This window comes from Auxenochlorella protothecoides, assembly GCF_000733215.1.
Source record: "Auxenochlorella protothecoides strain 0710 unplaced genomic scaffold scaffold36, whole genome shotgun sequence".
NCBI lineage: Eukaryota > Viridiplantae > Chlorophyta > Trebouxiophyceae > Chlorellales > Chlorellaceae > Auxenochlorella > Auxenochlorella protothecoides.
The window spans coordinates 1-13,504 of NW_011934143.1; the positions used below are offsets into that span (position 1 = coordinate 1).

Below are 13,504 nucleotides of genomic sequence, written 5' to 3' on the forward strand. Positions count from 1 at the left end.
TTTTGCGGTGAAATATGAAATACAAACGAAGTTGCCTTGCGGTATCAATGTTCCTTGTCTGTGTGTAAAGACGGCCATGAGGGGCAGTACAAAATAATACACACACACTGCAATGGGATCACGTCGCTGCCCATGGATGGAGTCATAAACTTCAAAGGTGGTTCCGACCCCTACCAAACCACGAGAGTGAGAGAGGGGCTTATGCAGCGCATGCTGTATTCCCCAATGCTGTGCATAGATTAGATGGAGTTTGTATCCCAGCGTGGTGATGGACGTCGGGGCAGCAGCTCTTCCTGGATCAACAAGCTTGACTTTACCTCCCATTGAGGTTCCAAATGTACGCTGCGAGGTTATCCGGCAGGCCAAGTCTGGTTGGATCAGATGATCGGAAGGACCGGCAGGATCGTTGAGCAGTCGTTTCTTGGGTGACAGTATGTAATAAGCCATGCATGTCATGGCTGACCAGCTGCAAATGAGAGGATGTAGGTGCTTCAACCTCAGGCATAGCGCGTCGACATGAACGTGCGTGACAGAATAAGGTGCCCCTATTGAAAGTGGCTGAAGTGTCAACGGGACCAGTCGCCCGTGTTTCTGCTGCAAAGTCTTGTTACGGTACATACACTGAATTTAATGGCATTCTTTCTATCACGATTCATGCCGTGGGGGAACCCGCACAGGTTCGAATCCTGTAGGCCGCGAAGAATGTATCTGCGGCTTTGGCCGAGCGGTTAAGGCGCGGCACTCGAATTATGCTTTTGCAACTTCAACATTACAAATCCCAAGGTTTATGTGGATGAAGAATGTCTTACGGCTGACACAGGTCATTAACAGGCCAATTGCCTCTTGTGAGGGGATTTGAAACCTCCCGCAATTCGAACCCGCTAACGAAGGAGTTGGAGTTGCCTGCGAACTGCACTTTTAAGCTGCGGGACTTTATCAATTGCGCCGCTGCTTCGTGTTCCGATTCGCGACAGCGACCCTGCTGCGGCCTGTCTGTGTATCGTCCTGCGTCGGGACGAAGCTGTCGCTGGTGGGACAAGTCCAAGAAAACAGGTGATCAAAGGCGGGACAGATCCTCTTGTGCCATTCTCTAGTATCGGCATGCGGTGTGGCTGGACAGGCTACCGGGAAAACTAAAGACCTCCAAAAAGCATGCGGGGGGCCGTGTCTGTCTGTCAGCGACGGTAAATGTCTGGCGACGGTGGCTGAGTACGGTCGTCCACGTCAGTGTGCCAAACTTCATGCAGGACGTCGACAGCTGTGGGAGGCGCCGCGAGCGGCCCTGAGCCGATGTGTGTCCGTCTTAACATCGAGCAGCATCCAGCGGACGAATCACGAACCATCGACATGTCTCATGTGCCTCAAACTCCCAACGCGGCACCTTCATACACGCGTCTTCCCGAGAGCCCCGCATCTTCCTGCGCCTTCGCATGGGGACCACTTTGATTGCCCCGTGGCGAACCCATGAATCTCGAGCACCGTGTACCTTAAGGCGGGCAATGCGACAGTAAAACTCATTACAATCTCCCTTGTTCGAGAATTTGCGGTACTGAACTCTTCTTGAGTGAGTTCGGGAGGGTTTTCGACCCTAGACTCTAGTGGTCGCCTCGCCATTCCCCCTGGATCCCATACTCTGCTCATTCCTGGCCCAATATCCCCCCCACAGATATCATGAAGACAATTACCTGCACCCTTCTCGGCCTCCTGGCCCTGTGCATGCTCGCACATGGGAGAGACTCCGCCGTAATTCGTCGGGAGCTGCAGGCGTCTGCCAGCGCGACGGCCATCGCCAACGCGGTCGCCTCCGGCAACACCACAGCAGCGGCCAACGCCATTTCAACGGTAAGAGGTCTTGAAAGGCGGTCATTCAATAATTTGCTGTAGGAGGTCATCTCAAGTTGGGGTATCCGGGAGAGCTTCTGTTCAACACGCCCGATCCCGCGACGCCATGATGTTCCCGACCGTGCGAGATCCTTATCTCGATTCGCGCAGGCTCTGGCGAAGGGCGATGGAAAGGCCGTCGCAGAGGTAAGCATAGTTGTTGACAAGTGATTCTAGGAGACCACCGCCTTGTATCCTGGCTGGTGTCACCCTCGTGTCGACCCCCCCGCTTCCAATGACCTTCGCCAGGCCACAGCCATCGCTCAGGCGAATGGGAATGGTAATGCCCTCGCCAATGCTGCTGCCGAGGCAGTTGCCTCCGGTGATGCCTCGGCCGAGGCCACTGCTCAGGTGAAAGGAATGCATTATACCAAGTCATCGTCGCAGTGGACATACGGTTGGGGGGATGCAAAACGTGGCTGCGGGCTCTGAAGATCTGGCAAGCAAGTGCTGCAGCGCAAGGGGCACAACAGCGTTTGTAAGGCATGCACCGTGCACGTCGCAGCCCTGGATCTGAACATGTTTCTACCCTCCCCTTGCTCCATTCCAGGCTGTCAGCCAGGGGGCCGGCACCAAGGTCGACCCTGCCACCATCACCAACGCGAATGCCGTCGCCCAGGCGGTCAACGACGGCTCCGGCGGCGACGTGAGCGCCTCCGTCACCGCCAACTCTGCGGCCTTCAGCGAGGTCAACAAGGCCACTGCCTCTGCCGTCGCCACCGCCGTGGCCAACGTGTGCGGCGCCGGCAGCGCCCAGGCCCAGGCGAACGCGGTGGCCGAGGCTGTCTCCACGGTGAGGGCGTGAGGGGAGTTCATACGTGATGGTCGAAGGGATAGTGTGGGGCGAGGGAAGTGGGGGCCATCAGAAATCTATGGATGGTTTACCGTGCGTGGGCGTCCTGCAATGTGGTCTTCTCTCATCGTCCTGTGCTGGAAGCAGAACACCTTCGTGGATCTGCACTTGCCTGATCGATCCTTGCATGCTGGGATACTCGCACCTTTCGCAACCCCTTCTCACCTCTCCAAACTCCCCCTCTCATCTCTGCCGGCAGGCCACAGCCAAGGCTTTTGCCTCGGTGTTTGCCACCACCTCCGGCAAGGGAGCGACGGCGTGTGGGGACGCCAGCGCCGCCGCCACCGCCGTAGCGACCGCCATCGCAGACGCCACCGCCACCGCGATCGCCCAGGCCGGCTGCTGCCAATCCAGCGCCCAGGCCATCGCCCAGGCCACCGCTTCAAGCATCAAGACCTCGGTCGCCCAGGCTGCGGCCAGTGCAAACGCCTGCGCCTCGGATGGGGGCACCGCCAATGCCAATGCAGAGGCCTCTGCCACTGCCACGGTGCGAGGGAATGGGGGCAAGGAGGGCACAGAAGTAAGAATCAGCATGGTACTTGGAGCTTATGGCCTGCGGTTCCAGCCCGCTACCTTCTGAATCAATGGGGCTCGTAACACCGCGCAGTGCATGGGGATGCCATGGCTCAACCCTGACCCGCACCCTGGCCTCGCCTCTGAGCCCCCCTCTCTCGCCACACTCCCAGGCAAAGGCCACCGCGAGCGCCCTTGCGACGGCCTTTGCACAGCTGCAGCAGTGCTCTGGCACCGCCGGCCCCACCGCCGGCCCCACCACCTCCGGCCCCACCACCTCTGGCCCGTCCGCCTCGCCAACCGCCACTCCCAGGTACTCTCCTCCACCACCCGCTGCAAAAGCATCCTCCACGCGTTCCCCAGGGTCGCAGCAATACCCTCCACCACCACAAAAGACGCGCCCTCCTCCACCTACCACCCGGACCCCACCACCCCTCCGCCGACCCCCACCCATCAAACCCAGGTCCCCCACTACCGGAGGAGGCACCGGAAATCCCTCAAACGGCTCCGCGCCCTCCTCGAAGTGCAGCACCTTTGTCGCACAGGACTGCTGCGCCAGCGGCGCCGACACCTGCCAGAACGGGCAGTGGGTCAAGGTACAGCAGGGTCCCTTGGATTGCATGGTTTCGACTCCTGCAGCATTCTGTGGGAGGGTGTCAGGGTGGGGTCCCGGGGATGGTCCTGACGCTCTGTTGGGATGCATCGGCAGCGGATGCTTAATGGTCCACATCTCGCCACGATTTCCCAACCCTCATAGGCGTCATCCAACCCCCTGGCGTACGGTGTCAAGGACATCATCAATGGCGGGGCCATCCAGTCCACCGTCTGCTCTTGTTGAACGGAAGATCGTCCCAGATGGTGTTGAGTTGCCCAGCCAGAACCTCCCCTACATAATTTGCTAAGAAAGTGACTCGCTTTCCCACGTCACCAAAACTCGGAAAGCCACCTACTACTTCAAGTACCACGTTGCGAACCAGTCAGATAATTGACCTGTGAGATTTGTAAGCTGGCTGGGCCTGAACATCGGCATCTGTCTTTACGGCCCAATCACCTAGCATCCTAAGAGCTTCAGGAGTATCCTTGTCGTGGATCGTTACCAACCAACGGAGGAGAACACTAAATGATGCGTCACGGGTTGCATGTCATCCAGCAGTGACTGCGTATCACTCGGGGTGTGAATCCTTTCCCTCAGTGCGTCACTGTTTGCATGGGCAGGCCAGCCTGTCCTGCGGCTGTACTGCCAGCCCCGGAAATCGCGCAACGTGGTTTGAGTCGAGCATGCCAGGGACCGAAGTTCAAAACCCACAACAAACGAGCGATTCAAGGGGTGTGACGTCGCCATGTGACCCATCGAGCGAGAGTGTCCGAGCTTCGCGGATACTGCTCCGTCCGTGAGCACAGGAGGACTGGCCATCACGCGCTGAAAGCGCATGAACTCGCGAAGTTAAATGAAGATCCGCATCAGCAGCAATGCGCTGGGAATACACGATACTCGACACCTGAGAGGTGATTGTTCCTCGATGCAGTTCCAAGTATTATGTAGGGCAGTTCCTATCTCTGCACGTCCCATGATCAATCGTCTGTCCATGCTGTTCGCCACCCCCCTGCCGCCGTGTCGATGGTGTCCGCAGCTGCCCTACACACCTCCCTGGACGTTGTTCTCGGGAGTAAACGAGCCAAAAGATATTCGTATGGGCGCGAGACGCTGGTCGCCGGGTGGGTTCGCGCCACCGAGGCCGAGACCCCTGACTCCAGGCGGTCTCACCCCGGTGTGAAGGATTTGCCTACATGCACCTTCACATGGAAGGGGCAATAAACTCCTCATAGCACGGTTAGTGCGGGGTCCACGTAACCTGAAATCAAAGATATGCGCTGCTAGATCTTCATTCTGTTCTCCCATCCAGTGCACGCCAGGAAGGCAATTCACTTCTGGGTGAGTCTCAGAGCCAGTACGTCGTGTACCCGGCTCCCATGGCGCCCGCGGTTTCGATGTCGCATGCATGCATGAATCATGGTCAGCCTCCACCCCGCCACAGGAAACATGAGGACATCTACCTGGACCGCTGTGGGTCTGTTGACCCTGTGCATGTGCGTGCACGGTCGGGACTCCAGCAGTTTCCGTCGTCGGAATCTGAAGGCATCTGAGACCGCCACGGCCATCGCCACCGCGGTGGCTTCCGGCGACACCGCCGCAGCTGCGGAAGCCATCGCGACGGTGAGAAGGGATCGAGTTCAGATGAGACATGCGAATATTGTTTTCGTCGCCATCTGGATGCACCAGCGTGGGGCTGATCTTTTTATGGAACGGATTCCGCTCACCATGCATTTCGATCTAGTCTTCGAGGTTCCTCCTTTGTAAACCCTACAGGCCCTGGCGCAGGGCGACAGCAATTCCGTAGCAGAGGTAGAGTAAAGGTCAGGCATGCCGGATTAACGCATGGTTGCATGCCGCCATGTCTGAGCAAGTAATAAACAGCCATCCATTCCTCTCCTTCCCTGAAATGTCAGGCCACTGCGATTGCCATTGCCGATGGAAACGACAATGCCCTTGCCGATGCCGCGGCTGAAGCAGTCACATCGGGGGGAGCGTCCGCCGACGCCACCGCTCAGGCAAGCACAGTTTCCGACCATGGGTGCTGACCTCGAGTGGTTGGGACTCGTACGGTATCCACTGCACTGGTCACACCTGGATGGCATGCACAGTCTTGCTGCCAATTGGAGACTTGCAGCACTGCTCGTGTCTCCATGCCCCCAACATGCTCCATTAAGCCATCGCCCCAGTCCTACCCTTTATTCCCCTCCCACAGGCCCTCGGCGAGGGTTCCGGGGCCGAGATCCCTCCAGCCCAGATCACCGATCCCAATGCCATCGTCGCGGCGCTGCAAGGCAAGGCACAGTCCAGCCCTTCCATGACTATCAATCCCTCGGCTCCTGACGTCACAGAGCTCAAGGAGTCCATTGCCTCTGCCCTTGCCATGGCTGTGGCGGATGTTTGTGGGGGTGCCAGTCCCCAAGCCCAGGCAGAGGCAGTGGCGGAGGCTGTCGCTACGGTGAGATGTGTGATGGGGGGTCATGTGAGAAGATTATGGGCATGAGCACCGCGGCACCGTGCGAGAAATTCTCGAGGATGTCCAGTATGCATGTGTGGGAATGTGCGCTCCTGCGGGGGCTACACTGCACACCTGCATGAGTTGCACTTCTTTTGTCATTCCACCTACTGATCAAAGACCCAACAACTTCCACAACCTCTAATCACAGGCCACATCAAGAGTCTATGCTGACAAGCTCTCCACGTCTTCTGGATCCGGAGCAAGAACCTGTGCGAGTCCACCCATGACGCCAGTGGATGTTGCAAAACCCATAGCAGAGGCTAGTGCTACGGCGATTGGCAGCGCCACATGCTGTGCTGACGGCGCCCAGGCCATAGCGGATACCACCGCATCCAGCATCGAAGAATCGGTTGCCACTGCGCTTGCTCCTTCTGCTGCACTTGAGTGCAACCCAGACGGAGAGAGTCCTGCCACCATCGCCAATGGTGCCGCCACAGCTGCGGTGCGAGTGGCAATGGGAGGTGGACCCTGGAGAACAGGCTTTTTAAGTTGCCTGCGGGGAGTGTCTCCACCCTCAGGACATCTGTGGACTCATTGGTTGTGGCATCATAAGACACAAGACCTTTGCAAAACTAGAATCCGCATCCTTGAGTATACGCAAATCCAGCCCACCGCCGTACTCCTCGCAGGCGACATCCACGGCAATCGCCCTGGCCTCTGCATTTGGCCAGCTGCAGGAGTGCTCTGGCGCCGCCTCTCCCTCCAGTGTCCTGGTATCTAGCCCCTCGAGCACATCAGAGGCCCCCTTCGTAACCCCAGCCAGCGAACTAGAGGCCCCATCCGCGCCCCCAGCCAGCGAATCAGATGCCCCATCCGGACCCCCAGCCGCCATCATAGGGTATGAGGCATGGATTCGAACAGCGTTAATGGCTCGGGTGCCCTCTGAAGGGGTGACGATTGACAGCTTGTGGGTCAAAGGAGCTCTCATTTGGAAGTGCACTCATCTCAGGAATCAGCACATCGTGGAGTCCTGTTGTCCTGCAGGTCTCCCGACAACGAAGGCGATGCAGACCCCAGCATCAATGCCCCAGAAATTCAACCCAGGAAGTGCAACTTCGTCACGATCCGTAACTGCTGCACTGATGCCGCCCCTGAAACCTGTCAGAATGGCCAGTACTTCAAGGTGCGTCGAGGGGTGCTAGGATGCGTGGGTGCGCATGCTCCAAGCATGAGCAAATAGATAGGAGAGGCGTGTGGGAGGGCTGACATGCATGTGGTGGGGCTCACGTCAGGACCATGATAGCGACATCATCATGGAAGTCCCACTCCTCGCAGGCGACATCCACGGCAATCGCCCTGGCCTCTGCATTTGCCAAGCTGCAGGAGTGCTCTGGCGCCGCCTCTCCCTCCAGTGTCCTGGCATCTAGCCCCTCGAGCACATCAGAGGCCCCATCCGCGCCCCCAGCCAGCGAATCAGAGGCCTCATCCGCGCCCCCAGCCAGCGAATCAGAGGCCTCATCCGGGACCCCAGCCGCCATCATAGGGTATAAGGCATGGATTTGAACAGCGTTAATGGCTCGGGTGCCCTCTGAAGGGGTGACGATTGACATCTTGGAGGTCGAAGGAGCTCTCATTTGGAAGTGCACTCATCTCAGGAATCAGCACATCGTGGAGTCCTGTTGTCCTGCAGGTCTCCCGACAACGAAGGCGACGCAGACCCCAGCATCAATGCCCCAGAAATCCAACCCAGGAAGTGCAACTTCGTCACGATCCGTAACTGCTGCACTGATGCCGCCCCTGAAACCTGTCAGAATGGCCAGTACTTCAAGGTGCGTCGAGGGGTGCTAGGATGCGTGGGTGCGCATGCTCCAAGCATGAGCAAATAGAAAGGAGAGGCGTGTGGGAGGGCTGACATGCATGTGGTGGGGCTCACGTCAGGACCATGATAGCGACATCATCATGGAAGTCTCTATCTGTCCCTCAGGCATCACCTGACCCCTTGTCATATGGAATCAAGGACGCTAGGGCTGGTGTTTTTATCCAGCAGACGATCTGTCTTTGCTGAGGAGGGGCATCTGTCCGTGGCTTGGAATCGACCAGAGCAGTTTCTTGTTTTACAGGCGTCAGGTTGTCACCAATGTTACAAAATGAAAAGCAACCTTATCACTGTACTCCAAGCCTGTATTGCAGACATCTCGCCCTGCCTGTGAACTGCCTTGGCCCTGAAAGAGCACGTGCTTGTTCTTTTGACCGGCATCTACTGACGTTGCTTCATGCACGCTGAGACATGTGCCTGTTTTCTTGTAAACTCAGGCCAGCAAGTGTCATTGTACACATGTGCCCTCAGTAATTATGCATCTACGCTCTCCTGAGTCTTGCGCTGGATACTTGAAGAATGAGATCTTGCACTTCATCCGCCGAGCTGACTGCTCAAGGACAAAATGAGGCCGACCTGCACCTTGTCACACTGACTAACAACCTTGGAGACCTACGCAACCAGGCAGAGCATGTGCATGAAGGATGTACTAGCACACCCATCCCCAGTCAATAGTCGCACAGTGTCTCGGCCATCATGCTAGCATGTTTGGCTGCAAATTATTCATCCGCAGGATTATGTATCAAGCGCACCCCCTCGGCGCGAGTATAGATTCTTATTTGAGCCCTCATACACTTTGTACTTGCTTCCGATTTTCTTCAGCCTCCCCCTAAAATACTACCACCTCCTGGTGGCCTTCTCAACCCATCCCATGCCACATCATTGAGCATTCAGCTCGCGTTCACTGGTACTTCATCGTCCAAACTGTCAGAACGGTGCCCTGCTGACCTGTTCGCATCGCCATCAATCTCGCCGACGCGTCTTTGTCTGCCGCTGCTTGCGCCTTCCTGCGCCTTCACGGAAGCAGGAACTATCGTAAGGATATATATATATATTCCTTGCCTTCGGAAGTATGAAAAACGTAGGCTTAAGCGTACAGAATATTGTCCAGGTGCCTTCTCGACAGACTGCAGCTGGGTTAAGCTAACATTACGTCAGGACCATGATAGCGACATCATCATGGAAGTCTCTATCTGTCCCTCAGGCATCACCTGACCCCTTGTCATATGGAATCAAGGACGCTAGGGCTGGTGTTTTTATCCAGCAGACGATCTGTCTTTGCTGAGGAGGGGCATCTGTCCGTGGCTTGGAATCGACCAGAGCAGTTTCTTGTTTTACAGGCGTCAGGTTGTCACCAATGTTACAAAATGAAAAGCAACCTTATCACTGTACTCCAAGCCTGTATTGCAGACATCTCGCCCTGCCTGTGAACTGCCTTGGCCCTGAAAGAGCACGTGCTTGTTCTTTTGACCGGCATCTACTGACGTTGCTTCATGCACGCTGAGACATGTGCCTGTTTTCTTGTAAACTCAGGCCAGCAAGTGTCATTGTACACATGTGCCCTCAGTAATTATGCATCTACGCTCTCCTGAGTCTTGCGCTGGATACTTGAAGAATGAGATCTTGCACTTCATCCGCCGAGCTGACTGCTCAAGGACAAAATGAGGCCGACCTGCACCTTGTCACACTGACTAACAACCTTGGAGACCTACGCAACCAGGCAGAGCATGTGCATGAAGGATGTACTAGCACACCCATCCCCAGTCAATAGTCGCACAGTGTCTCGGCCATCATGCTAGCATGTTTGGCTGCAAATTATTCATCCGCAGGATTATGTATCAAGCGCACCCCCTCGGCGCGAGTATAGATTCTTATTTGAGCCCTCATACACTTTGTACTTGCTTCCGATTTTCTTCAGCCTCCCCCTAAAATACTACCACCTCCTGGTGGCCTTCTCAACCCATCCCATGCCACATCATTGAGCATTCAGCTCGCGTTCACTGGTACTTCATCGTCCAAACTGTCAGAACGGTGCCCTGCTGACCTGTTCGCATCGCCATCAATCTCGCCGACGCGTCTTTGTCTGCCGCTGCTTGCGCCTTCCTGCGCCTTCACGGAAGCAGGAACTATCGTAAGGATATATATATATATTCCTTGCCTTCGGAAGTATGAAAAACGTAGGCTTAAGCGTACAGAATATTGTCCAGGTGCCTTCTCGACAGACTGCAGCTGGGTTAAGCTAACATTTTGAGTGAGTGACGAGACGCTCGGATGAATCTGCAGTTCCGGTCTGATGTGCGCCCCTGCAGTCGGTCGCCCAGTATCGTTTCTCCTCACACGCAGAGGCCATGAAGACCTTTTCCTGGACTTTCATTGGCCTTTTGGCCCTGTGCATGCTCGCGCATGGACGAGACTCGGCCGTTTTCCGCCTTCGGAATCTGAAGGCATCTGCAACCGCAACGGCCATTGCGTCCGCTGTGGCTTCTGGTGACAGCACTGCAGCTGCCAGCGCTATCGCTTCAGTAAGGCAACGGATGATACTTTCTCTATGCATGACATGGTAATGTGTGCAGTGTGACTCCTGTCATCAGCCTGATACATTCCGTGGTCCATCGCTGGCACCATCCGGTTCACCGACCTCGGTGGCACTCTTTCATGAATATGCAGGCTCTGGCCGAAGGCAACGGCGACGCTGTCGCCGAGGTAATTGGCTTAATGTGGGCTTTAGGATTGCCATGGGTGCGCACTTCCCCTTGTCGAACCCATTATGATCATTCTACCGTCCCGGGCTAAACCCTATGTCAGGCCGCCGCTATCGCGACCGCCAGCGGAAACGGAACCGCCCTTGCAAACGCAGCAGCGGAGGCGGTCGCTTCAGGGGATGCCACCGCAGAAGCCGCTGCTTCGGTAATTGATGTGCTAGATTGTAGCAGTGAATTGGCATGGTATATTGACATGCGCGTAGTTTAATGAAGCTCTGCTTGGCCTGCCGTACGCCAATCATATGCCATTCACCTTCAAAAGCTCCTTCTCATTGGCGCGGGCTTGGCCGTACTCTAATCTCGTCTGTCATCCCGTGCGCCTCTCCCTTACCTTTCTGGCAGGCTATCAGTAATGGCACTGGTACTGCAGTGGATCCCAGCACAATCACTAGTGCCGAGGGCACAGCACAAGCTGTGAACAACGGTCAGGCAAAGAAAGTGGAGGCTATTGTCATTGCCAACTCCGCCGCTTTCAGCGAGATAAAGGAGTCCACTGCCTCCGCGCTTTCCACTGCCGTGGCCCAAGTGTGTGGTGGTGGGGCCGCTCAGGCCCAGGCTGAGGCTGTTGCCGAGGCTGTCTCCACGGTGAGCCCCAATGAGGAGGGTGGGCATCCTCGTAAACTATTAGGTTGGAACGCATGCACAGGTCGTCCCTCAGTCATTTGCCGAGCGCAAGAAGTACCTTGTCTTGCCTGCTGTGCTGCATGCAACTGAAATGCTATTAATGATCCAAACGATACACGAGGATCGACTAGAAGCCCTCACTGCTCTTCCTTCTCCCGCACTCAGGCCACTGCCAAAGCGTACGCCAGTGTGTTCGCTTCGACATCCGGCCCAGGGGCCTCTGCGTGCGGGAGCGCCGCAGCGTCTGCCACTGCTGTGGCCAAGGCCATCGCGGAAGCCAGTTCCACTGCCATCGCCCAAGCTGGCTGCTGTCCCTCCCAGGCCGAAGCCATTGCGGAGGCCACTGCCAACAGTATCGAGACTTCCGTCGCCACCGCTGCTGCAGCTGCATCAGCCTGCGCCACAGATGGAGGCACTGCCGAGGCCACTGCTGAAGCCACCGCCGAAGCCACAGTACGATGGGATGAGGGAGGCAGGTTTTGGGTTCCATCACAATGCCCATTGCTGTGACCCTTCCACATCTCTGCCAGGGGGCAGGTGGCTGGTTCGCCCCATAACTCTCTCACTGGCCATCCTTGACATGCTGGCGACCTACACAAGAATCCCTTCCACTCCCACACTCTCAGGCGACGGCCACCGCCACCGCCCTCGCGTCTGCATTTGCGGAGCTGCAGCAGTGCTCCAACTCCCCCGGCCCCTCCACCTCCCCCAGCCCGACCAGTCCCTCCAGTGGACCTTCCCCGACAACTCCTACCAACTCGCCGTCCCCCAGCCCTAGGTACTGGGTGCTGACAGTCTGGCACGCCCGCTGCAGTACGAGATCCCAGTACCTCTGTCAAAATCCAGGGCGTGCCCATGAATCAAGAGTGAACCCTGAAATCGCTCCACTCCCTAGTGCCACCACAGTTCACGCGCCTCGTCCCCGAGCCCCACCAACCCTAGCCCCATCGCAAGGAAATGCAACTCTATTGTTGCCCGAAACTGCTGCACCAGCGCTGCCCCCCAAACCTGTCAGAACGGACAGTATGTCAGGGTATGTGTAGTGTGGTGTAGGGAACAGAATGTAGTGTGCCCTGCACGACTTGCTCAGGCTGATTGGAGACATGGGGTTAGCGACCTCTTTCCTACTGTTCCAATCTTCTAAAATCCATCCTCTCAGCCTGCATGCTCACTCATTTCCTTCAGGCATCTACCAGCCCGCTGTCGTATGGAGTCAGGGACCTCAGGACTGGTGGAGCTCTACCGATCAGCGTCTGCTCCTGCTGAAGGGGCGGCCCCTGCACGAGCCCAGACCATATCTACAATTTCTATGTGCAAATCATGTATGTACTAGTCCGCTTTCCTCGGATCACAACACCAAGCTACTAGAAGTTTGTCCTAGTAGCACCTACTTTGACCTTTCTGCAGCATGATGGGATAAGTGCCAGGAAACTCTGTAAGTCGACGGCTGAGCCTGGTACTACACGAACGCCAAGTAGTGGTCGCCCTAATCAACCAATTGGTTTTTCGCCTCCCTATCGAATAGGAATCCTTGTTAGGTGAAGGAGTCGATTGCCGTACAAGTCGGCAAGTCGAATCCACCCAGTAGCTGGAGCTGGTGCGAAGGTGCAAATTCCATGTGGACAAAGCTCCACTACCGATAATTGTATTGCACCTTGATGTGCCGCATTCCATTTCAAAGATATCAACAACCTTGGAATGCAATATATCATTCCAGGCAATCACAGACCGCCAACTCGTGGATACCGGAAGAAACGCATACTCCCAGGACTTTACGGTGACGGGGCGCGCCCCACCGTCGTCCAAGATCTGGCCTCCGCTGATTCCCCTAACTCTGAACTCTGCGAACCACGACGTAAACCGGCGTTGCACCGCACCTGATGGCGTGCACAGTAGGGAGCAACGTTTTGGGATTATGCCGTGAGTATGGGAGGCGTTGCCCAGG

The 13,504-nt window shown here is 56.5% G+C and overlaps 3 protein-coding genes across 3 annotated transcripts; all 3 read left to right on the plus strand.

Annotated features, from left to right (window-relative positions):
- Positions 1 to 1,671: 1,671 nt before the first annotated feature.
- Positions 1,672 to 4,085, plus strand: F751_3286 (hypothetical protein; the record flags this gene model as incomplete). The annotated part of the gene is made up of 8 exons (XM_011397663.1): positions 1,672 to 1,842; positions 1,993 to 2,028; positions 2,131 to 2,232; positions 2,432 to 2,674; positions 2,934 to 3,221; positions 3,421 to 3,560; positions 3,711 to 3,843; positions 4,005 to 4,085. 8 exons carry the CDS (start codon positions 1,672 to 1,674, stop codon positions 4,083 to 4,085), a joined length of 1,194 nt encoding a protein of 397 aa, XP_011395965.1.
- Positions 4,086 to 5,333: 1,248 nt separating this feature from the next.
- Positions 5,334 to 6,528, plus strand: F751_3287 (hypothetical protein; the record flags this gene model as incomplete). Its single annotated transcript, XM_011397664.1, has 3 exons — positions 5,334 to 5,462; positions 6,055 to 6,241; positions 6,506 to 6,528. 3 exons carry the CDS (start codon positions 5,334 to 5,336, stop codon positions 6,526 to 6,528), a joined length of 339 nt encoding a protein of 112 aa, XP_011395966.1.
- A 4,306-nt stretch (positions 6,529 to 10,834) lies between these two features.
- Positions 10,835 to 12,337, plus strand: F751_3288 (hypothetical protein; the record flags this gene model as incomplete). Its single annotated transcript, XM_011397665.1, has 4 exons — positions 10,835 to 10,876; positions 11,278 to 11,520; positions 11,725 to 12,012; positions 12,272 to 12,337. The coding sequence occupies 4 exons, from the start codon at positions 10,835 to 10,837 to the stop codon at positions 12,335 to 12,337; spliced, it is 639 nt and encodes a 212-aa protein (XP_011395967.1).
- Between the last annotated feature and the right edge of the window lie 1,167 nt (positions 12,338 to 13,504).